Source organism: Spermophilus citellus (assembly GCF_964194105.1).
Source record: "Spermophilus citellus genome assembly, chromosome: 3".
NCBI lineage: Eukaryota > Metazoa > Chordata > Mammalia > Rodentia > Sciuridae > Spermophilus > Spermophilus citellus.
The window spans coordinates 227,475,999-227,501,594 of NC_138184.1; the positions used below are offsets into that span (position 1 = coordinate 227,475,999).

Genomic DNA, 25,596 nt, shown 5'->3' on the forward strand with positions numbered 1-25,596 from the left:
ATCCAAACCATAGCAGTATGTTCCAGAGACTTTAAAGACAGATGTTCCTCTATTACAGTGGAATATGTCTTGATAAACCCATCATACGCTGAAAATGCATTTAATACCCCTACACTACCAAATACCCCAGTGTAGCCACACAGTGCACTCTAGAGTACTGGCGGTTTACCCTGGGGATCAAGAGGATGGCTGAGAGCTGTCATGGCTTCCACTGTTCAGCACTGCAAGAGAAGCTCAGACTGCATGCTGCTGACCAGGAAGAGAACAAAATTCAGAATCTGAAGCAGTTTCTACTGAACATGTATCATAAGGCTGAAAAATCTGTGAACTGAACCATTGTAAGTCAGGAGCCATCTGGAGACTTTTTAAAAGTGGTTTTACCTGATAGAGTTGCTTTATTAGGAAAGAGGGTCTGTGGAGCTCCTCCCTCCATTATTCCAGAAATCATCTCAGTTGGATTGGACTTATTGTAAATCTCATGGTCTACTTAGGACAAATCCTATCTTACAATCCAGAGAACAAGCTGTTTTTTAAGATTTAGAACAGATTATATTTAGGAATGTCAGGAAGGTCAACTCTCAATCATCAAGACACATCTCAACATCCCTGACACATGGCTGACTCTACAGTCACCGCTGAGTCAGAAATGCTAGACTTGCTACACAAGCAACTGTTGATGCTGATCAGCTTGAAAGGCAGAAGTTCACTTCTGTCTGAAATATGCCTCTAATTCATAAGATTTGAAAGCATATAAATTGTCTAATTCCTCTTGTATTAAACAGTCCTTCAAATATCTGAGGCCAGGCATCAAATGAGGAATTTTCTGAAACTCTATAAACATCCTGGTCATTGTTCTTTGTATCTCTTAAAATCAATCCGAAATTAAATGCAAAAATCTAAATGTGATTTGAATAAAGCAGTGTATGAGATGATTATTTTCAGTACACATGAGTAATAAGTAGATACATAGCTGAATAACATATGTGGACAGGTGATTAGATGAATACTTTCCAAAAATACATTCACTTATACTGCTGAATAGGAAGACTGTGCACGCTGTTCTGAGCTGGGACTGGGAACTCTCTACTCCCCTGGGTAGATGAATATGGCTTTCCCTTACTTGAAAACAGTGAGTGAGCGGGGTGAAGCTAACTGGAGCCGAGAAAGCGCCTATGCCTGCCCTGCACTGTCACAGTAGGAAGTCAAGGAGGGGAGTCTCTGGGTATTTGTTTCTGGAAATTGTTTCAGTAACAGGGCTTGGAACAGCACCTGGGGTAGGACTAACACAGGCACTGTGTTGGGGAAAAATGCTCCCATCCACCTCCTTCAGAGGTCTGTAGCCTGTCAGAAGTGGACCACTACTGGGGACTGAATGTCTGTGTCCTCACAAATTCATGCATCGAAATGCCCAGGTGATGGTGATTTAGAGGTGGGGCCTTTGGAAGGTGAACAGGTCATGAGGATAGAGCCCTCATGAATGAGTTAGTGCCTTTATCAAAAAGTCCCAGAGAGCCTCCTGTCCTTCCCAGATGGCACCTGTGAGCCAAGGCCCTCATCAGACAGTGCATCTGTCAGGCCTGGATCGTGGATCTGCCAGTCTCTGGAAATGTGAGAAATAAATGTATATTATGACACTTGTTATAGCAGCCTGCACCGACAAAGACCAGGGCCACATTCTTCTGGTGGTGCTTAGACTTCAATCAATCCACACTTGATTTTCACTCAACTTCATAGATGTTGTTCTTGGGTAAATTAATCTCTGAATCTGAGATTTTCAAATACTAAATAAAACACAGGACTGTTCCTCACAAGGTTATTTGGTGGGAGGTGGGGGAGATCTGCCAGTGTTTATAGCACATGCCTTCCTTAACTGGTAACTGGAGAAAAGAGGAGCAGAGACCAGGAAGACCTACATGAACTGGGAGACGCTTTAGCTTGGACAATGAACATGTGAAATGGGGACGAGAATGTGAGTGGCTGTGATCATAAGGGGGGGGGGGTAGAAAAGGAACCCAGATGAAGGAGGCCCAGGACTTGCAGTGCCACAGGTCCAGGCTCCATATAGCAACCTTGTTAGGGACCCAGAAGTAGAAACACTTGAACTTGCCTGTTGTGAACCTGTGGCTAGTCCACGTGTAACACATTTGAGAGAAAGACCAAATTCTCTTTCCTAGAGAGCCACTGACTTTGGGGAAGGAGGAGTGATGGCAAAGGCACAGAGTTTCATCTCACCAGATTTCTAGGAAAAGATGTGAAGTTCTGAAATGGGTGTCCTGCCTACACAACCTCCTTTAAAAAGATGATTGATAAAAGAGTTCTAACAAGCCTGGTGAAAAAGGCACAGGGTCACTGGTGCACAGGCATAGCCAGGCTCAATCCTGGCCTTGTGAAGATCTGGAATGGAAAGACCATGAAGTTGTATGGCAGGTCCATTCCAAGTCTATGTTAGGGCAGATTTGAGTTATTTCCTAGACTGCCACTGGTTTGAAGGGACAAAGGTAGGAGGATCTCATTTTACCAACTCGTCTTCCAGGTACTCTGTTCAGTACGGCATTATTACCTCTGGTAGTTCCACAACTCCAGTGGGAACCAAGGAAGGCTGTGACCAGGTGAGGGGCATTTCCAGGCCAGGTTCCCAACTCACTCAGTTGCATTATGCCTTGTGTTGAGCCAGAGCACTCTTAGCTTTTTATTTTTGTCCTTAATGAGGAAAAAAGAAGGATCATGATGAAAGTACATGTGAAGCTTTCTAGCTTTAGGATGCACAATACTAACCTGCATCTATGTTAGAAAGTACTTGCTTAGACAGTCTATTCAGTGCCACTCCTTCTCTCTTCGCTTCTATCTCACATTTAAAACATTATTTGAAATTCACATTTGGAGTCAGCATTCTAAAGGACATCAAGGAGGTTCTTCCAGTTGAATGTGTATCATAGCTGGGAGTTATTTTCTAAATGAAATTCAGCACACAATCCTCTGGTTGCTATCCTCCAAGGACTTCAACTGTGTATATGAATAAAATCATGTTGTGGAATTGGTGTTTCATCTCTAAAACTGCTAGTAAATACCACTATGGGTCACAGGTAAGCCCTTGTCTATAATGGAAAGACCCAAAGCTTGTTGTTGGCATGATCTCAATTGTGGTGAATCTGTGTCTGCAGAGCCTCCGACGCTTCACTTCCTAATCTTGCTTTTTTCCATCACAAATTATTATTATAAAGGAAAGGAGTTGTGTCCAATTTCATGTTGGCAAAATAATGGGCTAGCTGGTCAGGAGGGGCACAACAGTTCTACGGCTGGAACATAGAGAGGAAAAAAGAAGAGGAGCTTTGGGAATAGGGTAGATTCTAGGGCAGCACTGAGAGGTCTGGGAGCCCCAGATTCTCTGAGGCTATACTTCTCTAAATGCAAACTCAGACCAACAGCAGTAACAGGACCTGGGAGTTTGTTAGAAATGCAAAACCTCAAGCTTCAGCCCAGACTTACTGAAGCAAAATCTGTGTTTTAAAAAGATCCCCAGGTAATTTGTATTACCATTAAACTTGAGAGTTTTTGGTGGAAAACACTCAACCACTGAGCCACATCCCAGCCCTATTTTGTATTTTATTTAGAGACAGGGTCTCATTTTATTTAGAGATAGTGCCTCAGCAGTTGCGGAGGCTGGCTCTGAACTGGTGATCCTCCTGTCTCAGCCTCCTGAGCCGCTGGGATTACAAGTGTGCATCACTGCTCCTGGCAGGCACGTTGTTTTGATGGAAGTTTCATTCGACCAAATATAAGATGCATGTTATATAGAACTGGGTTTGCTCTTTCTCTCTGCACATCCTGCTCTTCATTAGATGAATCAAATTTAAATGCTACAATCAAAATTTAAGAATAGTTCCAGAAGCTCTCTGCTAAATAAATGTGACTTCAATGTCAAGCACGATATTGTATAAAGAAAACAATCCTGGGAGTGGGTGGCTGAAAATGCTGGGAGGGGGACAGCACCCCTTTCCTCCCAGGAGCCACTCGCATCCTCTGCCAATGAATCTGTTGTCTTCAAAACAGGCAGACTCCAGTTCCTTTCTATCTCCTTTGGCCAAGAGAAACCTAATTTCTTAAGAACTAACCAGTAGTCGCTCATTATTGAGTGGCTACGCTACGACAAACTCTGAAAGATACAAAAGGATAGGAATTTACAGTATAGATTGGAAGAAAAAGAAGATGCACATAAAAATATTAGTCAAGATAGTATGGAAGTCTGCCACATCAATATCTACAGCAGCACAGTTCACAACAGCTAAATTGTGGAACCAGCCCAGATGCCCTTCAGTAGATGGATGGATAGGGAAACTTTGGCATACATACACAATGGAACATTACTCGGCATTAAAAGAGAATAAAATCATGGCATTTGCAGGTAAATGGATGAAGTTGGAATATAATGCTAAGTGAAGCAAGCCAATCCCCCAAATCAAAGGCCGAATGTTTTCTTTGATATGAGGATGCTGACGCATAATGGCGATGGGAAGGGAGCATGGGAGTAATGGAGGAACTTAGATAGGACAAACGGGAGGGAGGGGAGCGGAGGGGCAAGGAGGTAGGAATGACGGTGGAATGAGCTAGACATCATTACCCTAAGTACATGTATGAAGACACGAAGGGTGTCAGAATACTTGGTGTACAACCAGTGACTTGAAAAATTGTGCTCTATATGTGTAATATTAAATGAATTGCATTCTGCCATCATGTATCACAAATTAGAATAACTAAATAATTTTAAAAAGATAGTATGGAAGTTTCAAATGAGGAATACAAGCAAGCGTGCAGAAGTAAACTCCTCCCCAAGGATCAGGGAGGGTTCAAAGAACACAGGAGGTTCAGGGAACACAGGACATGGGCTAGGCCTGAGGCTCCATCTAAGTTCAACAAAGAATAGAATCAGTGGATGTCTTGAATAAAATATTCTCCCTCAGCAGAGTTCTCGTGGTGCTCTTCCCAAAGGAAACAGTTTCTTCTGATTCTTCTATATCAGAGATCTGATTCTGAAGTCCAAGTCTGTTCTGTCTTACTAGGACACTGGCCATTTCCTCTGTATTCCATAGTTCTTGAAAATGACCGTTCACTTGTGTTGTAGTTGTATATTTTGCCTGGCTACAAGGAAGAGGGTGAAAATTTCTAGGTTTCTTTCAATAGATCAACTCTACCACTTCAGATGAAAGAAACATAACCTTGAGGTAAGTTAATGTTTTATATTATGCAAGAGTTTCATTACCTTAGATTTTTGGATATTAAAAGCCACATTTCTTGTAAATCAAAATTACAACTGAGATTCTACCTCATTCAAGTCAGAATGGCAATTATCAAGAATAAAAACAATAGTAAGTGTTAGGAGAGGATGTGGGGGAAAAGGTACACTCCTACATTGCTGGTGAGACTGCAAATTGGTGCAACAATTAAAGAAAGCAGTATGGAGATTCCTCAAAAAACTTAGAATGAAATTATTTGACCCAGTTATCCTACTCCTTGGTTTATACCCAAAGGACTTAAAATCAGAATACTACAATGATGCAGCCACATCAATGTTTATAGCAGCTCAATTCACAATGGCTAAACTATGGAACCAACCTAGATGTTCTTCAACAGATGAATGGATAAAGAAAATATTATATATATACACAATGGAATATTACACAACTTTAAAGAATGAAATTATGGCATTTGTCAGTAAATGGATGGAGCTGGAGAATATAATGAGGAGTGAAGTAAGCCAATCCCAAAACAACAAAGGTTGAATATTTTCTCTGATATGCAAATGCTAATTCACAATAAGGGAGAAGAACTAGGGAATGATAGAGGTACTTCAGATTAGGCAGAGGGGAGTGAAGGGAGGGGAGATAGTATGGGGTAGGAATGATAATAGAATGAATCGGACATTACTACCATATGTGCACACATCATGATGAATCAGAAGAATGAGAAGTTATATTCCATTTATGTATGATGTGTCAAAATGCATTCTACTATCATGTATAACTAATTAGAATAAAAAATTAAACTAAAAAAGCCACATTTCTTTTACTTATGCACATATGTACTGCCGCAGTCCAGCTGGGCACAATAACTGGGAGATGACAAGCGACTTGATGGTTGAAATGGGAATTCTTTATTGCGAGGAAACTCAGCGGGAACTGAGTGGGAACTCAAGGTAGCGGGCACCCAAGGTAGCAGGAGCCGCTTTATTGCGGGACAGCAGAGGTATATATACCTAACTGATTACACACAGCTTGACTCAATTAGCATCATCCAGTTACAGCAATCAGCCAAATAAGGAATCCCTACCATCTTAATGGCTCGATGGCGTTGCCTTACAAACCACTCCTCCTGGCAAACTGCCAGGCGCCATCTTGACTTAATTTGTGGTCCCCAACAATGAACGATTTTGGACCTGGGCTTGAACCCAGGGCTTCATGAATGCTAAGCATGTGCTCTATCACTTTGTTCCACTCCCAACTCCTCATATTTATTTGCAAACAGGGGCAAGTGTCCTTCCTGATATAATTAATCAACTAGTCCTGTTCATTTAGTCAGTTCTACTATGTACTTAGTATATTTAGGCAATTTATAGATATTATAAAGAATTATGTTTCCAACGTACTTCACTTTGTTACCTATTTTTATCAATATTTGAAATAGCAAAGTTGTTTTGGTCAACCATGTTCTACCAAAAACTTAAAATTAACAAAATTTCTCCATATTTGGAGTCTTGAGATCACAGGAGAAAACTGTCTCCAATCTAAGTTTATCTACATATATGTGTTGCAGAGACATGTAATCAAGCCAGCTAAGTCAACAAAATACTGTCAAGTACAAAAACTAGATTAGATTAGATTAAAATTCCAGGGGGGCGAAGGAGAATAGATTTTATATAAACTAACAAAACTAGGCATAATGTGAAAATTCTAACTGTTCAATACAAGCTTTAGTTTTAAAATTTGCTTTCAATTTTTAAAGATTCTGATTACACATAGCATTTACCATGTTAAACATTTTAAGTTGTGCACTCAATCTCAGAATCTTTTTATCTTGCAAAACTGAAAATACACTCATGAGACAACTCCCTATCTGCCCCTCCCCTGCCGCCAGCAATCACCCTTCTCCCACTGCCTGTCTGTGAATCTGACTACCCCACATAGATAGAATCGCCAAGCTTTACTTTTGCATCTTTAAAAATGAATGATGATAGGTATAAAATTGCTGTGATATGTAGATTTTAGTGGATAAATTAAGTAAATACTAAAAATGTTAATATGACCAAAATTAAATTCTTTGCCATGTCTTAGGCTTATGAAAAATAATTTTGAAAAAGTCAAAGGGCATGAGGGGATATGTAATTTTCCAGATTTCCTTTAGGGGTATGTGAGTAGAAAAGAACCAAGTGGGGGCGGGGGCTGCGGCTCAGCAGTAGAGTGCTCACCTAGCACATGGGAGGCCCTGGGTTCAATCCTCAGCACCACATAAAAATAAATAAATAAATAAAATAAAGGTATTGTGTCCAACTACAGTGAAAAAAATATTAAAAAAAAAAGAAAGAAAAGAACCAAGTGGTCTTGATTTAGTCTCTGTTTTGTACATAAGAGATTAAATGACTTTGCACACAGTCATAGCCCTAATCATTGTTGAGTATCAAAACTGAAGTCTGCTGACACCAAGAGCTTCTTCCAGTCACGAATTGTGTCCATAAATTTTCCACATTTTCTAAATTTTTCCAGTGCTCTATTCCCATACAGTGAATACTTTGTATAGTCAGGAAAGCACACTACCCTATCACTTATCTCAACTGAGCGTTCACATGATGGATTGGAACAGCCAAGCCTGTACCTGGCAATACCACTGCTTCAGGTGAGATTAAGCTCACCACCTGTGGGTGAGGACCACACCATCAAGGACTGACAGCAGGGGAGAGGCCTTCAAGGTCGTCTAGTCAGAATACAGAATAACTAACGATAAGCCCCCAAGCAGGCTTCAGGAAATTCTGCATGGTTTGAAATATTACGACATGAATTATGTGACCATCCACAAATAGTTCTTAATCTTTCAAAAGGAATCCTTTAAGAAACTTCAAAATAACTGAATGGAATCCAATAAATTAAAATTCAAGTGCTGTTATTTCTACAAGATCTTGGGTTATATGTTCATTTATTTCTTGAAAGAAAAATCACATTTTCATTTCTAATATTTTATTTATATTAGAGAGAGCACTTCAATATTAATTCAAATATCTATCCATTAAATGCAAAAATGTTAATGCAATATTAAAAATGAAATTTAAATGAAAGTAAGGGAATATCACATTAAGGTTCCCATAGCAACTCTCACTATGCTTTTCAGCTTCTGAATTGTAATATGGTCATTTATTATAGGCTCATATAAAATATAATTTTGCAAATATTTAAAGTTGTATAGGTTAATGCATGTCAAGTTAAGACTTCAGATATGAGGAAATATAATACACTGGGCTAAGAATACTCCAAATATTAACCTGTATTTCTAATTTAGACATTTCTACACAGATCAGAGACAAATTTCCTAAATTTTGAATACTCTGTTGGCATTCACATGAGTCATATCACCTTGCAATTCCCATCACAGAATGAAATCTGAGTCTTATGTTACTCAAATGCTAATACATGTATGGTCAAGACACTCATCGCAGGGAGAATTCGAATTTAAAAATTATGAGTTTTGACAGACTAGGCAAAAATGTAAAGTCATTCATTCATGCAAATTAAAAGACCAAGAATTGAGTTCTGCAGATCCGATGATGGTCCAAAGCCCTGCCTTTATTATTGTTTTTCTATAGCCTTTAGTAGTACATATTACTATACTGAAAACTCAAAAAAAGGAAACATCCTTTTCCCATGAAACAGCTTTTCTGTTACCTAAAGAGTTATTGGAGTTACCACTAAGCTATATGTGTAAGGTCTTAGAAAAACATAAACAACCTAAATGTCCGCTTGAGGGGTGATAAGCAAACAGTGGCACATAGAGTTTCAAAGAGGTTAGGACAACTTATCAATTGCTGTGGGAAGATATCCACAAACACACTGTTAAGTAAACATGGCAAGTAAAAAACAGTACCTACAATAAGGAAAAACAAACAGCAGAACAAAAAGCCAAAATACTATCTCCAAAACAATGTCTGTGCAGGTACATGGAGACCAGTCTCAAGTGATGTGCTCCAAGTGGCCATAGTAACCCTTCCTGGATGGTGGCAAGCTTTAAATAATGTGCTCTGAACATGACTGGTGGGTGTGCTGGTCCATGCTGCTCATCTTCTGTGTGGTGAGGCTTATCAGTTGCTCAGAGGAGTCAGGATCCCCCACCATCATTCTGAATTGATCTGTTCCCCTTTTACATCCTGTGAACTTTACAGCTTCCTGGAGAATGGAAAGTTTGGTCCATCTTATATTTTAACTTCACCTCTCATAACGTTTCTTGCCTCAGTGTCTTTTGTTTGACCTTACTGTAGATACACAGCCTTGATTAATGTTGCATGGAGAATCATTTCCATTCCTTTAATGTCAAGTTTCCTGTATTCCTATGTCTAGATGTATGTCTCTTTAAAATAGCAAATAAGTGGGAAATACATATGCAAAGGAAAAATAAAAGTTATTATTTAAAAATAGTAAATACGAATATGTATGTTTAAAGTCTAATCTAAATTTTTCATTTTAACTGGCATACTCAGCCACTTACATATAATGTAATTACTGGTACAATCAGCTTAGATATACATCTTTTAATGTCTTTTCAATTTGTCCTGTTATATTATTGTCATAGTTTGAACATGTTGCCCAAAATGCCTGTTGGAAACATCTCCACAAGGCAACAGCAGCAGAGGGGAGACCTCACCAATGGATTGACGGTGTTATTACCGGATTGAGTTTCTTATGAAACCAAGTTCACCTTTGTACCTTTGTTCATTCTCTCTTGCCTTTCTGCCTTCTACAATGAGAGGATGCAGCAAGAGGGACTAAGGCAACTATGCTACCTCCTTTCCCGCTCCCCCCCCCCCCCCCCCCCGGCCCCCGGCTTTTTTTTGTTTTGTTGTTGTTCTAGTTTCTTTGTAAAACTGGGGATTGAACCCTGGGGTGCTCCACCACTGAGCTACATCCTTTGTATTTAGGAGACAAGATCTTGCTAAATTGCCCAGGCTAGCCTCAAATTTGTGATCCTTGTGCTTCAGTCTCCCAGGTAGTCTGGGATTACAGGTGTGTGCCACTGTACCTGGCTTTTTTCTTCTTTTTTAATTAAAAAAAAATCTGATCATTGTCCCTTTGTCCTAAAATGTCATCCTGAAGTCACAAGATACAACCCTCCTGGTGTCTAATGTTGTGGTGCCCTTTCCTTTCCTCAGAGAACGCAAGGACCATAGAACACGAACTCCAACTACCGCCGTCCCAAACCGTCGCTCTGGCCGTGTTCTGGTGGTGTGTTGGGGGTCATTTGTGCCTGCATCTTCTCATGTGTCATGTTAACTTACGAGTCTAGTCCTAGCACTGCACTGGAAAATTCATTTTTTGAAAATAATTTGAGGCCTCAGTATCCTCATGAGAGGATCTTTCTTTGTAAGGACCTGGGTGCCCTAAAAATTTGAGATAATCTTAGTATCACCCAAATTTAAGACTTATCAGTAGTTTTTTTAGTACTTATTTTTTAGTTGGACACAATATCATCTAATTTTTTTTTATGTGGTGCTGAGGATCAAACCCAGGGCCTCGCACATGCTAGGTGAGTGCTCTACTGCTGAGCCCCAGCCCCAGCCCCAGACTTATCAGTATTTTGCCATTCTGTTTCATTTCTGTCTCCTCAAGTTTTACAATTTTTTAAAATTTTTTTGTGGTACTGGCATTGAACCCAGGGCATTACACATGCCAGGCAATGACTCCACCACTGAGTTACACCTCCAGAGCTGCCGTCGGTGCAGGGGGGTTTTATCTCAACACAGCCCTGGACCCCAAGGCACCACCACTCAGGGTCCCAGTGACCCTGGGCGGTGGCCCAAGAGCTTTCCAGGGCTGATGAGGACCAGCAGCTCAGTAGTAGCAGTCTCACTCCTTGGGTCCCAGGGTCCCTAAGGCTTTAAATACAAACACATTGTGATTTAATGTTTTCTTCCCTTCATTTTGGTGACTCTGACCAAACCACATATTCAACTATCCTTAGAAGTGAATTGTAAGTCTCCCTAAATGTCTGTGGGGAGAGTTGAGCTGCCAATCCAAGTCCTGTAGTTATTGTTCAGTGCTTTTATTTTTGGAGATAGTTTTAGTAAGAAACCTGCTTTCTTACTCATTCCTACGACCGTTTGAATGCTTTCTCAATAATACTTTAATAGAATGAAATTTGGCTTTGTTGCTCTTTTGTGGGTTTCTACTTCATTATTTCTACTCTATATCTTCCTCTGTCCTTTGTTGTGTCTTTTTATTTTCATTAGAACATTATAGTTACTCATGATTGTGGGTTAACATTTTCATAAATAGGCGTAACTTAATATACTCCATTTAGTCCCGAGTACTGTCCTTTTCCCCACAATCCTCTTCCTCTGCTCTACTGATCTTGTAATTATTATTATTTGTTGTTTTAATTAGATACACATGACAGTACAATGATCTTGACATATCATACATTTGAATCAGATGAGGTACAATTTCTCATTTTTCTGAGTGTACAGGTTGCAGAATCACATTGGTCATGCAGTCACATATATACACACAGCAATAATGTCTATTTTATTCTGCTGTCCTTCCTTTCCCCCTTCCCCTTCTCTCCCCTCCTTATTATTTTAATTAGTGCACTATTGTTATACATATAAATGGAACTCACTGTGATGTATACTCATATCACACTGCACATAATATAGAGTGGTCACTCTCATTCTGCTGTTCCTCCCCCTTTCACATCTCTCCTCTTTCCACTTAGATACCTTTCCTTGACCCCATTCTTCTCCCTTCTATTTTCATGAGATTCCTCCTCCATATACATATTTTTAAAAATTCTTTATTTCTCTCTTGCTTTCACATTAGAAATTTGACCCTTGATTTTCTTATTTCACTGAGCATGATGTTCTATAGTTCTATCCAATTACCAGCAAATGCCAGTTTTCTTCTTTTTTTTTTTGGTACCAGAGATTGAACCCAGGGGCACTCAACCACTGAGCCACATCCCCAGCCCTATTTTGAATTTTATTTAGAGACAGGGTCTCACTGAATTGCTAAGGCCTCACCTTTGCTGAGGCTGGCTTTAAACTTGCATTCCTCCTGCCTCAGCCTACCAAGCCACTAGGATTACAGGCATGCACCACTCACTGCACCTGGCATGATTTCATTCTTTATGGCTGATAAAACTCCATTGTGTATGAGTATGTGCCACATTTTCTTTATCCAGTTATCTACTGGTGGATACCTAAGCTGGTTCCTTTACCTGGCTGTTGTGAATTGCGCTGCTGTAAACATGGGTATGCATGTATCACTACAGCATGATTTTAATTCTGTTGGGTAAATACCAAGGAGCTGGACAGCTGGGTCACACAGTGGTCCCATTCCAGTCTTTTGAGGAATCTCCACATTGCTTTCCAAAACGATCGTACTAATTTGCAGTGCCACCAACCATGCATGAATGTACCTTTTCCCACATCCTCTCCAGAACTTATTTGTATTCTTGATGTGTGCCCTTCTAACTGGGGTGAGATAAAAATCCATGTTTTGGTTTGCATTTCCCTGATTGCTAAGGCTGGCTTTAAACTTCATTTTCTCATATATATGTTGTCCCTTTGCATTTCCTTTTAAGAAATGTCTGTTTAGGGGCTGGAGTTGTGGCTTAGTGGTGGAGTGCTTACCTTGCACATGTGAGGCACTGGGTTCGAACCTCAGCACCATATAAAAATAAAGAAAATAAAGATACTGTGTCCATCTATAACTTTAAAAATGTTAGAAAAAAGGAAAGAAGAAAGAAAGAAAGAAAGAAAGAAAGAAAGAAAGAAAGAAAGAAAGAAAGAGAAAAGAAAAGAAAAGAAAAGAAATGTCTGTTTAGTTCATTTGCCTATGGAGAGGGGCGATTTAGACCATGGTCAATGACTGCTGCAGAGCTGTGGCTGCACTTTGCCCTGGGAACTTTTTGTGCAAAGTTGCAGGACAAGATTGCTCAAGAGCTATGGTAATGCCCTGCTGAGGAAGTTCTGTTCAAATGCACGGATAGGAGACTTGGCCTTGAGCTCAGACAACAGCTGCCTTGGAATGAGAAGGTAACCACAATACCTTGAGGCACTGCAACCTAAAACCTGTAGAATAAATGTGCTGTGCTGGCTCTGGGTCACTGTTCCTCCATCAGAGGTAGGCGTCCCACATAGTCCTAGCTTTCTCTATGTAAATCTTTGCATGTCTGTCTTAATCCCCATAGCTCTTCACCGGTCTTTAAGGTTCAGCTGTGCAGGTAGCGGCATTTGCCCATGTATTGACTGGGTTATTTGGAATTAAGTTTTTTGAATTCTCTATGTATTCTAGATATTAATCCATTGGAAGAACGGCTGGCAAACATTTTCTCCTGTTTTGTAGGTTCTCTCTTCATGTTCTTAACTGTTTCCTTTACTGTGCATAAGTTTTTAATTTGAAATCATCCCACATACTGATTCTTTTATTGAGCTTTAGGGGTCTTGTTAAGAAAGTTGGTTCCTGTTGGAATGTTGACCTTGTTTTCTTCTAGCAATTACAAAGTTTCTGGTCTAATTCCAAGGTCTTGGATTCACTTTGACTTTTGTGCAGGGTGAGAAACAAGGATCTAGTTTCATTCTTCCACATATGGATATCCAGTTTTCCAGCTCCACTTGTTTAAAAGGCTGTCTTTTCTCCAACATATGTTTTTGGCACCTTTATCGAGTATCAGATGCCTATATCTATGTAGATTTGTCTGTTTTCTATTCTATTCCATTGGTTTTCATGTCTGCTTTTATGGCAATACCATGCTGTTTTCATTACTATAGTTTTGTAGTAAAATTTGAGATCAGGTATTGTAATGTCAGTCACCAGCATCACTTATACTTTCTAATTTTGATTTTTTTTCTTATTTTACCTATTAGCCTATTAGGGAGAAATCACAATTTTCTTCTTCTTTTTTAAAAATATTTTATTTTTAGTTGTAGATGGACACAATATTTTAATTTTTATGTAGTGCTGAGGATGGAACCCAGGACCTCGCATGTGCTAGGCGAGTGCTCCACCGCTGAGCCACAACCCCAGCCCATTCTTCTTTTTATAGTGGGAACTGAACTAAGGACTTCGCATGTGCTAGGCAAGCACTCTACCACTGAGCTACATCCCTGTACCCTTTTCAATTTTATCTTGAGACAGGATCATAGTTAAATTGGCCTGGCCAGTCTTGAACTTTTTAACACTCCTGCTTCAGCTTCCTAAACTGCTGGATTACAGACATGTGCTGTCAGCCCCCACTTAAATTTTTTCTAAATTTGGAGTCTTTGTTACTGACTTCTGACAATGGCTTTGTGATCAAGAAAAAGGGTCTCCACGATACTGATTCTTTTAAATTTGATGTTTTCTTACAGCACTGATATGGAATCAGTTTTCATAAATCTCCCTTTGATGTTTAAAAGAACATACATTCTTATTCTGTATGCAGAATTCTACACATGTTCATTAGATCAAGTCCCCTCTGCCCTGTACTGGGGATTAAATCCAGGATTTTGAGATAGGCTATTGCTAAATGGCTTGGGCTAATCTTGAATTTGTGGGCATGGGTCATTGCATCTAGCTGATCAATTTTAATTTTATGTATGTTTAGATTCTGTCCTTGACCAATTTTAACTGCTTGGACTTCTGAGTACAAAAAGTATAACAAAATTTCTACAGTGATGGAACTTGACCAACTTCTAATTACGGTTCTTCTCTGCCCACCCCACCCCCGTAATGGGGATTGAACCAAAGGCATTATACCTCTGATCTACATTCCCAATTCCCTGATCATTTTTTTTAAGCAAATCTCTTTTTTAAAAAATTGTTTCCAAGTTCCTTTTTATTTGAGACAGGTTCTCTCTAAATTGCCCAGTCTGACCTTGAATCTGCAATTGTCCTTCCTCAGTCTTCTGAGTAGTTGGGAGTACAGCCACTGCACCTGGCTCTAGCTTTTATTTTTGAAGGTATCTTAAATGATGAATCAAACCTTCTGCCATTTGTAATGATCTTTAAAATGGAAATTTAAGCTGTTACTACAGTTAAAATGTATTTATACAACTACAATTGCTTCCTTTGGATACTAGATATTTTTCTAGTATCTTAAATTTTTTTAAATTTTAACATCTGTTATCTTTTGTTTAGAAGTCATTATTTTTTTTTAAGATAAGAGGACTGCTAAAACCTACTTTAAAGACCCAAGGATTTTTGTGAAAGAGCTCAGTCCTTTACAACTGCATTGGTTTCTACATATATTACTTTGTGCTAGTTATAACTACCTTTTCTTCAGTGCATTTGTTCATTATTTTTCTCAGTTCTTTTTTGTTTCCTCAGTATGTTACTGGAACATATATTGCTTCTTTTAAAGGCAGCCCTTCAAATTCTCAAGTTCATACTTAATCAAGGCTAAGCTGTCAGGAAGACCATGTGGCAAAAATTAAAAATAAATAAATCAGGCCGGGTGCAGTGGCCCATGCCTGGAATCCCAGCAGCTCAGGAGGCCAAGGCAGGAGGACTGTGAGTTCAAAACAAGCCTTGGCAACTTAGTGAGAACCTAAGCAACTCAGTGAGACCCTGTCTCTAAATAAAATATAACAAAGGACTGGGGATGTGGCTCAGTGGTTGAGTCCCCTGGGTTCAATCCCCAGCACCAGTCAATCACCCTCTTGATATCAATAAATCAAAAGGTCCAGGGTCCTAGCTCAGTTGTAGAGTGATCCTGGGTTCAATCACTAGTAACAGAAAATATTTTTAATAAGGTGTGTGTGTGTGTGTGTGTGTGTGTGTTGAAAGTTGGTCCACATTTTCACTTTCCTCAGAAAAAGATTTTTAGGTTAAACAATCTAATTACCTAAAATTACATGCTCTAGGCTTACAGGCAATAGATTACCTTGAATTTTTGTTTTTTCTTCCCACAAATTAGACATTATAATTTTATGCTATCGATGTTTCTTTAGATTTTTTCAAGTGATTTCCATTTACTTTACTCACCATTATTTCGAACATCTCAGACAGTTTCTGGGATAATTCTCCTGTGAAGTATTTTCTCACAAATTCCTTAGTGAGGCAATTTTGGTGATATATTTTGTTTGTGCTCATCTGAAAATGTCTTTCTCTTACCCTCATCTTAGATAATCCATACAGCAGTCTGCATCAAAAGTTTTCATTATTTATAATACAGTACTTTGTATCTGAAAGCTGAGAGCTTTTTACATCTGAAGTGGTAAACACCTTCTTAATTTTCTACAGCAGTTATGAATGTCTGAACCATCTTTCACATACACTGTCTTTACCAGCCTCTTATACCAACCCTAAGAAAGGTTTGTTTATAAAAACTTCTCATAGTATTTTTATTTAAAGTATTAAAAATATTCTATTTTAGGATTCCCTCAATTTGGCAGGAGAAGTGGGGACAGGTAAATAGGATAAATAAGTGCAATAAATATTCAAGACTTACAACCTCTTGCCCACTTGTTTCCATTATTCTTTGGGTTGTATCCAGGATCCCGGTATTTGCTCTCCACATAATTTATAATATGTCATTTCTCTTTCTCTTAAGCCTGATTCTTTTTACAAATAGCATTTCTACAGTCTTCACAAAGTCCATTAGTATAACTTCTAGTTTAAAAGAATTTTTTATTAACCAGTATTCTTAATTCCTTCCATCAGGTAAGAAAGCAAATCTTTGTAAGATAACTAGGTCTTTTATATGACACATTAATATACAACTGATGATTTAATACAAAAGTTCATTATCTTTTAATCATGTTCCTGAAGAATAAGTTATAAATCTGTGAACAATAGTCCATTAAATTATCACTTCATTTATATATGAAATAAATGGAAAATCCTATCATATTGAAGGCTAGAATTCTGCTAAGAACGTGCTAAGTTTTTCATATATACTGGTCTTTCTCTCATACACACGCACCATGCCAGACTATAGAGAGTGAGAGGAAGGTGACTAAATTTTTATCTTTTATGAGTAAAAAAATACTACTCTATAGTAGAGCAATAGATTTCACTGATCGCACACATCGACCTGGGGAGAAAACAAGTCTATGACCCCAACTTATAAATATTTCTAAGTTATTGTGTAACATGTTTTGCATGTAATAAAAATATGTATCAGAAATGGGAAAAGGACAAACTATAGGCAAAATATCATGTTTAAAGTTATACCAATGGTAAAAAGTAACAATAAGAACCTGTGGATGTGAACCATGTGATCCAACGTCATTTAGCTTGAGTGACAATTAGACTGCCCTTGTTTTCAATTTCATAATGTGGCTGAAGGGCAAATGCTGGAGAAGGCTGTTAGTCTGACAACTTGTTACTGTTTGCTGAAAGTCTAGCTCCCCCTCACCAGCAGGAGTTTCCAGATGAGCATTTCTTACTGATGAGGGGGATACAATCCCATGAAGCCCCTGAGAAGGGAGGGAATTGAGAGAGGGAAGAGAGGATGGTGATAAACCACATGTTTGTGATTACTGCTGTAAGCAACTGGGAGTCCAGCCAACTGCAGCCACCCTGAGAAATTCCCGAGTTCTCCCACTAAGGGCTGTGGAAGTTGGGTGTTTATACCCCAAATCCTCCCCTTCACTGGTTAAAGTCTGTCTGTGCTGCTCACATGCAGCCCAGCAGTCTTTGGCATCCAGAAGACACTCCCAGAAGCCCTGAGGTTTTGGAAACAGCAGGTGTCCCAGAGCATGGGGATGGGACACAGGTAGCATGTTACATTGGCCAGGTCTGCACTATAAAAAATGTGATCTTCGTTTTTTTTTTTTTTTTTTTGCAGTATTCTTTTCAATTCTGGGGGGAAAAAAAAAAAACAACCTTCATTTGATAAGTGAACTTACAGTTAAGTATTATAAATTATTGTAACTGAACAGGTAACACGTAACACATAAATGGATGTACAAGAACATAGCGTTGATCCCTCCCATTTTCCCTAGAGTAATTCAGATACCTTTGCGACACATCTCATTCTGGCATATAGATCCAAGGAGACCACAATGGTCAATCTAATACCAAATACTGGTATAATTAGATCTATTCTTGGATTAAAATAAACTGAATTCCTAGAATTGTCTTCCTCCACAGTTTGTCTTGCATATCCTTATTCCACCTTCATTGCACCAAAGAATACTAAAATCTTCTTCAGCTGTTAACTGGAAATGATTCAATTGCATTTTATTTAGAGACAGGGTCTGACTGAGTTGCTTAAGGCCTTGCTAAGTTGCTGAGGCTGGCTTTGGTTTTTTTTTTTTTTAATATTTATTTTTTAGTTATGGGCGGACACAACATCTTTGTTTTGTATGTGGTGCTGAGGATCGAACCCGGGCCGCACACATGCCAGGCAAGTGCACTACCACTTGAGCCACATCCCCAGCCCCTGAGGCTGGCCTTGAACTCGAGATCCTCCTGCCTCTACCTCCCCAGTCATGGGTTTACAGGCGTGAACTACTGTACCTGGTTATATCTGACTATTTTAACAAATAAGTTTTAGCATCTATTAATAAAAATGAGATGAACATTTCAAAATAAACTTCAAAGAGTTCTTTGAATGGGTATCTTATTTCCCAGTACTGAAGAATTAAAACAGAAACCCAACCTTATCTAAGTCCACTGGGAATTCAATGTAGCTCAGATGAGAATGTTCTAGTTGGCTAGGTGTTAAGGTGTTCACCTGTACACCCAGCTACTGAGGAGGCTAAGGCAGGAAAATCCCAAGTCCAATGCCAGTCTTGCAAGCACAGGCAACATAGGAAGACACCACCTTAATAATAACAAAATATGTTCCAGCCTTCCATAGTTCTTAGTGTGGAAGGCAGATGATAAGGTAGCTCTAATGACAGAATTTCTAAAGTCATAGCTTTATAATGGAGTTACATAAGATATGAGCAATACATTTAAACTTTGCCAAACAAATTAAGTACCTAGATGAATTTAAAAAATGTGACACAAAGTTATAAAAGTCCATTTTATTCTGAAATATGCATATTATTTAGTTTTTAAACAATTTAATTGTGAATGTCACTTTGTTTGATCTTCAATGGCCTAGAAACAGAATTGTCTGAAGTACTGTACTAGTTTAAGAAATTATTTCCCTGAGGTTAAAACTTTAGAATCAAGTCACTTTAGCTTATAAAAGACCTTTTAAGACTTACACTGTAGCTTACAAAAGGCTATTTTATGATGCATCTCAACAAAACTCAACCCCACTTTCTCCAATGATAAAAATATGTTTTTTTAAACTGTTACTTTTTAAATGACAGGAAACTAATGAGAATTGGTTGCTGCTTTTAGAATCATCTTGTTTGAAGAAAAATATTCTGTGCTTCACCACTTGTTGCCATGCCTTACAGAGATAGGGTCTGTAGTCTGTATCCGCATCACATGGGCGACTAGAGGCAGAAGGCCCTTCCGGAGAGTGTGAAGCTTTCTGCATGATGCTCTGTGTTGTTGCAAAAAGAACCAGGTGATACTCATTTACCAGTTTCTTTAGGAACTGAGCACATTTCTTCAGAGCAGACTCCTGTAAATTAACACTTTCTCCTCCATTGGCACGGTCCACCCAGTAAAAAGCTGACAGGCTGTCTATAATCAGAAGGCAGAGAGAGGGATGACTGCAAATCATAGTCTCTAGTGAATACAGTGTGAGCAATAACTGGGTGCTGCTATTACAGTATACCAAAAAAAATCTTCCAAGGCAGTATTTTATTATTTCTTCAGAGCTTTGGGACAGTCTATGCTCAAGAATTGTAACAAGTCGAAGCATGTCAAAGTGGTAATCTGTATCAATAAATAGGACTTCTACTTCCAGTCCACCTTCTGACTTTGGAAGTATACATCGTGCTGTTAAATGATAAAGCATTTCTGTTTTTCCTGTTCCTTCTGAACCATGAAATTCAAGAATATCACCTGTGTAAAATTTAGAAATGTCAGTCAAAATGTATCAGCACAACAGTAGGCTACAAAATGAAAAGTTTTAAAAGGACATTTACTGGAATGTGAACAAAGATCTAAATCCACTGACCAAAATGGATCTGTATGAGTAAGTGAAAAAAAATAAGAAAATTATTATTACATCTCTGAGAAAGAAGGCAGTCTTTTTTCTTTTCTTTTTGTGGTACTGGCAACACCAGGGCCTCATGCATGCTAGGCAAATACTCTACCACTGAGCTATATCCTTCCTAGCCCAGGAGTCAGTTATTAATTAGTGTCAAAGGAATCAAAACAAACACACACCAAGAAGACTGAAAGGAGCCCAGAGGAATTCTCTGGGGACAGGTCCACATGCAGTCACATTTTAATGGCGATATTAGAGAGTTAAGAAGAGTACTGCAGATCTCAGGCCTGGCTACTACAGAATACATCATTTCCACGTAGTTGATTATACCACATCCATTCTCTCCTTTCTCCTAAAGCGTAAACCCCCAAATAGTGGGGGAAGGCAATATATTCACCTTAAAAACTACTTGACAGTTTCTCTTGAGAAGAATGGTAACATAGCTGAAGCCATCGAGACACAAGATGTCTACTGGGGATTTCTAAGTCTGTATTACATTGGAGTGTGACTTTTATCCCATCATTCCCTTGCCCTTGAAGCTGTCACCTTGGAACATGTAGTTGAGGATGCCGGTGCCCTGAGGATGGTGGAGCAGAAGGGCAGATGGTGCCCCCCACCAGCTGTGCACAGCCTGCCTCAGAGCACTTAGGATGTGGGGAAAGTCAGCTTCTCCCTGGGGGAGCCACTAAGCTGGACTTCTTTTACATGAGGCAGAAATAATTCTTAACTAGGGGCTGTCAGTCTGTTGACATTATGGGAAGTACAATTCTTGACTGTGATTTCATATACTACAGATGATGACAGCTCAGGGCTCTCAGGCCTTGTGTGCCAACTGCCTCCTTCGACTGAAAACATCTTCAGACCACTGTCAGCTGTCTTCGCTACTACAGCATCTCTTGAAACTCTACCCAGATGCATTGTAGATTATCTTCTTATAGCATAAAGACAAGACAACTAGTCTGAACTTTAAGACTCCAGAGCTCTTTCTATATAGGTTCTCATAATCCTCATTAATGATAGCACAAGTGAAATAAAATAATACTTGGGGAAACTGCCCTGCTTCTGGGGCTTTCCAAAATGCATTCTAAAGACTATTTTAAACCTTGCTAGTTTGCTTGTTATTATTATTAATTTATGGCTGAACCTAATTTATGACTGAACTACCTGACTATAAACACTATATTTAAAGTAGATTCTTAGCTGGACATAGTGGTGCATGCCTATAATCCCTGTGGCTCAGGAGGCCCAGGCAGGAGGATCACGAGTTCAAAGCCAGTCTCAGCCATTTAGAGAGCCCTTAGGCAACTCGGTGAGAACCAGTCTCTAAAGAAAATACAAAAAAAAAGGTCTGGGGATGTTACTCAGTGGGTAAGTGCCCCGTGGGTTCCATCATCTGTACCAAAAAAAAAAAAAAAGTACAGATTCTTGGGTCCCAACCAAAATAGAATCTAAAAAAGAATTCAGTTATTTTCCTGTTATTACTAATAAACTACTGGATGTTGGAACAGTCACAAATAATGTATAAGAAGTCTAGGATACAATTAGATAGGAGAAATAAGTCCTACTATTCTACTTCACATAGGATAATCACAGTTAACAATGTATAACATATTCCAAAATCGCTAGAAAAAGGGATTTTGAATGTTCTTACTGTAAAGAAATGATAAATATTTGGGGTAACAGATATGCTAATTACCCCGTGGTTGTTATGTAAGGTACACATTGTGCCCTATAAATATGTATAGTTACGTGTCACGTTGCCACTACAACATATTAGAAGACAGTACATAAAACTTCAGCCAATTCCCATTATAATTGTACATTCAAGTTGCAATTCCAAATTTTCTAAAGAAATTTTTTAAATTATTCTAATCTCAGGGAGAAATATTAACAACTATTCCTTAGTCTTAACAACTGCTCCTGGATACATATTAAAAGTTCACATAGCCAGGTGTGTTGGTGCACACCTGTAGTCCCAGCTACCCTAGGAGGCTGAGGCAAGAGGATCACTTGAGCCAGGAGTTAAAGGCCAGCCCAGGCAGTTAACAGAGTGACTTGGGTACAGGAAGCTAGGTGTTTAGCTGGCCCTGTCCCTCTGTGTTCCCAAGGAAGTAAGTGGACCCATTCCCCACTGAAGGCTTCCATTGCCCTGTGTCACAGGAGCAGCACACCTGAGGGACGCCAACACAGTGAAGGTTAGCGGCCAGGGGAAGCTGAAAAGAGCTTAGGAAGGTTCACCTGAAGTGCTCCAAGGGACGTGATGGATAGGAGAGGCACGGAGGGGGAGACCAGAGGCAGACTGCACCAAATCTTCCCCCTCATTTCCCAGAAGAGCAGCTGCAGGAGGCTGAGAGGCACAAGAGCACCTCACATCTGACATTCACATTCTCCATACAGGCTCACAGATCCTAACGCTGAGGTGGGGAAAGCAATCTGTCATCCCCATCCATCCCATTATCATGGCCTATAATTACTATTTACTTAATTATATTTTCTATTAGCTTCCTTAGTTTGGGACTTGAATATTCTATCCCCAACACAAAAGGCAGCATCTTCTGAATGTAGGTCAGCAGATTACTTTCTTCTTAAGATCCTCTTGAATGACATCTAAAGGATAAAAATTATGTTCTAACTGGTGAGGGCTAAAAACACAAGTCAATTTTGGAAGGAAACTGGTCTGGTAGGGTGTCACAGGTGGTAGTATGGCCACGGTTAGCACAGTCCTCCAGATACCAAGAACCAGAGATCCACACAGGAGATGAAGCAAGAAGAGGAACAAACTGTAGAGGGCTGGGCCAGGAGACCAAATGATGCTGACACTTAGTTGTGAGTTCTTTAGATAGGCCGGGAAGTACCTGCACAAATCTAGCACATACATGAAGTAGGGATTTTAAATTAAAATAAATATGCAGACAAGAATCCGATTACTGTAGCAACAAGGACAGAATGTGAGGGTGCTATGTTAAGTGAAAGAAGCCATTCAGACATGGAAGCTAAGAAGGTGGACCTCACAGAAGCAGAGAGAGGTACAGTGGTTACCAGAGGCTAGGAAATGTAGTAAGGGGAATAGAGAAAGATTGGTTAATGGTTATAAAAGATATAGCATAGTAGGGCGACTAAGGTCAATGATAATTTATTACATTTTTCAAAATGGCTAGAAGAGAGGATTTGGTGGGGGGAGTACTGGGGATTGAACCCAGGGGCACTAGGCCACTGAGCCACATCCCAAGCCCTATTTTGTATTTTCTTTAGAGACAGGGTCTCACTGAGTTGCTTAGCACCTCACTGTTGCTGAGGCTGGCTTTGAACTTGAGATCCTCCTGTCTCAGTCTGGGGCTGCTAGGATGAGAGCTGGGATTAAAACTTCTGGTATCGGGGCTGGGGACGTGGCTCAAGCGGTAGTGCGATCGCCTGGCGTGTGTGCGGCCCGGGTTCGATCCTCAGCACCACATACCAACAAAGATGTTGTGTCCGCCGAGAACTAAAATATAAATATTAAAAAAAATTCTCTCTCTCCCTCTCCTCTCTCACTCTCTCTTTAAAAAAAAAAAAAAAAAAAAAAAAACTTCTGGTATCACAGGCATGCACCACAAGGTCTGGCTAGAAGAGAGGATGTGAATGCTCCCAACGCACAAAAAAAAGCCCACAAATATGCAGTCATAGAAATGCTAATTATGCTGATTTGCTCATTATTCCTTGTATGCATGTAGCACAATACCACACTACACCACATAAATATGCACAATTATTATGTGTCTAATAAAAATAAGAAAAAAACAAATAGAAAATAACATTTAAAAATTTAGCTTTCAAAATGGTGTGTATCTCTAGGTTAACAAAATAAAGACACCCGACAGCCACTTGGATTTAAGATTTGAGACAGTCACAAGGGGCTGGATATAGCAATATGGGAATGATCTACAGAGATACAACGAGAGTAAACTGAAGACTCTTTTCAATGAGTAAGAGAAGTGGGTAAAGGACTCAAATTTAAGAATACAAGGCCAAAAACTCAATTCTTGGGATATACCCATAGTCAGAAGAGTCAGAAGAGATAGATAAAACAGAAATTTAACAGAAAAGTCAGGAGGAAAAACACTGCAGGATGCAAAAGAACATTTGCAGAGTAAAACAGTACTAAATGAGAAATCTAGCAGAAATGTCACAGAAATGAAAAGATGATATGGGAAACAGAAAAGACCACTCGCTGGTTCAGGAGAGTGGCCTAAAACACCAAGTGGGTAGCCTGCACATGTGCACTTTGCAAACCAAATGCCAAAAGCTGAGACACTCAGAAGGCAGAGGGAAAGGCCCTGTGGGTACTCACTGCTGTTCGAGCAGCAGCAAAGACAGAGCTGGACTGCAGGGTGTTGGAAACCATGAGTAGCTGGAAACCAGCAGCTTGGGGCACAGCCATTATTTTCAGAGAAAAATTCAACAGTAGTTTTATGAAGCGAGAGGGTCAGGAGAAGATAATTTAAGATAAGAAATATAATAAATTTTAGGTAAAAAGGAATTCCACAGAGAAAGAGAAATATATGGAACTAGTCAGAAGGTAACAGTGAGAGATCTCTTGGGTACTTCTGGAATTTCCCGAATAGAAACCCTGAAAACTTAGCCAAGTATTTTCTTGAAGAGGGGGTGGTGATCATAAGGTCATTCAGCAGAACTCAAAAAGATGGAGAACTTGAAGGCACTTACCTAAACGGTTTCACAGGTTTCCTAAATCCATACATTAACAAAAAGTACCTGAGGTAAGCCTTCTACAGATTCCTCAGACTCTTCTTTGGCATAAATGAAACCAATGCAAACAAGTTTCAGGTTAATTCTCTGAATAAGAGATTAATACACAGATATGACACACTTCCCTTTTACAGATGATAGCAAAGCAGATGTAAAAAAGCCATTTATAGCCACGTGTGGTGGTTCAGGCTTGTAATCCTAGCGACTCAGGAGGCTGAGCCAGGAGGATTGCCAGTTCAAAGCCAGCCTCAGCAAAAGCAAAGCACTAAGCAACTCTGTGAGACCCTGTCTCTAAAGAAAATACAAAATAGGGCTGGGGATGTGGATGTGGCTCAGAGTTCAATCCCCGGTAACAAAAAACAAACAAACAAACAAACAAAAAAATCATTTACAACAAATTAGGAAGTAAACTCTGTAAACTTACCAAGTATACATGAATATTATCACTAAGATCCTTGAACTAAATTCCCTACAAATGTGTTTAATGATGAACATGTACTGTTTAATTGTTAAGATAAAAATCACATACAAATATTATGTTCTGTAGAGAGGACATGG

General features: G+C 39.4%; 1 protein-coding gene across 2 annotated transcripts in view; it reads right to left on the reverse strand.

Annotated features, from left to right (window-relative positions):
• Positions 1 to 25,596, reverse strand: part of XRCC2 (X-ray repair cross complementing 2) — a 106,562-nt gene that overhangs the window by 62,818 nt on the left and 18,148 nt on the right. Inside the window, exon 3 of one of the 2 annotated variants that reach the window (XM_081287869.1) lies at positions 17,025 to 20,147. The exons of the other annotated variant lie outside the window; for it this stretch is intronic. Within the exon in view, the coding sequence (XP_081143995.1) occupies positions 19,429 to 20,147 (719 nt within the window). The 3' untranslated portion in view covers positions 17,025 to 19,428. Of the gene's footprint in view, positions 1 to 17,024; positions 20,148 to 25,596 lie in introns of those variants that run through there. 2 annotated transcript variants of the gene reach the window in all.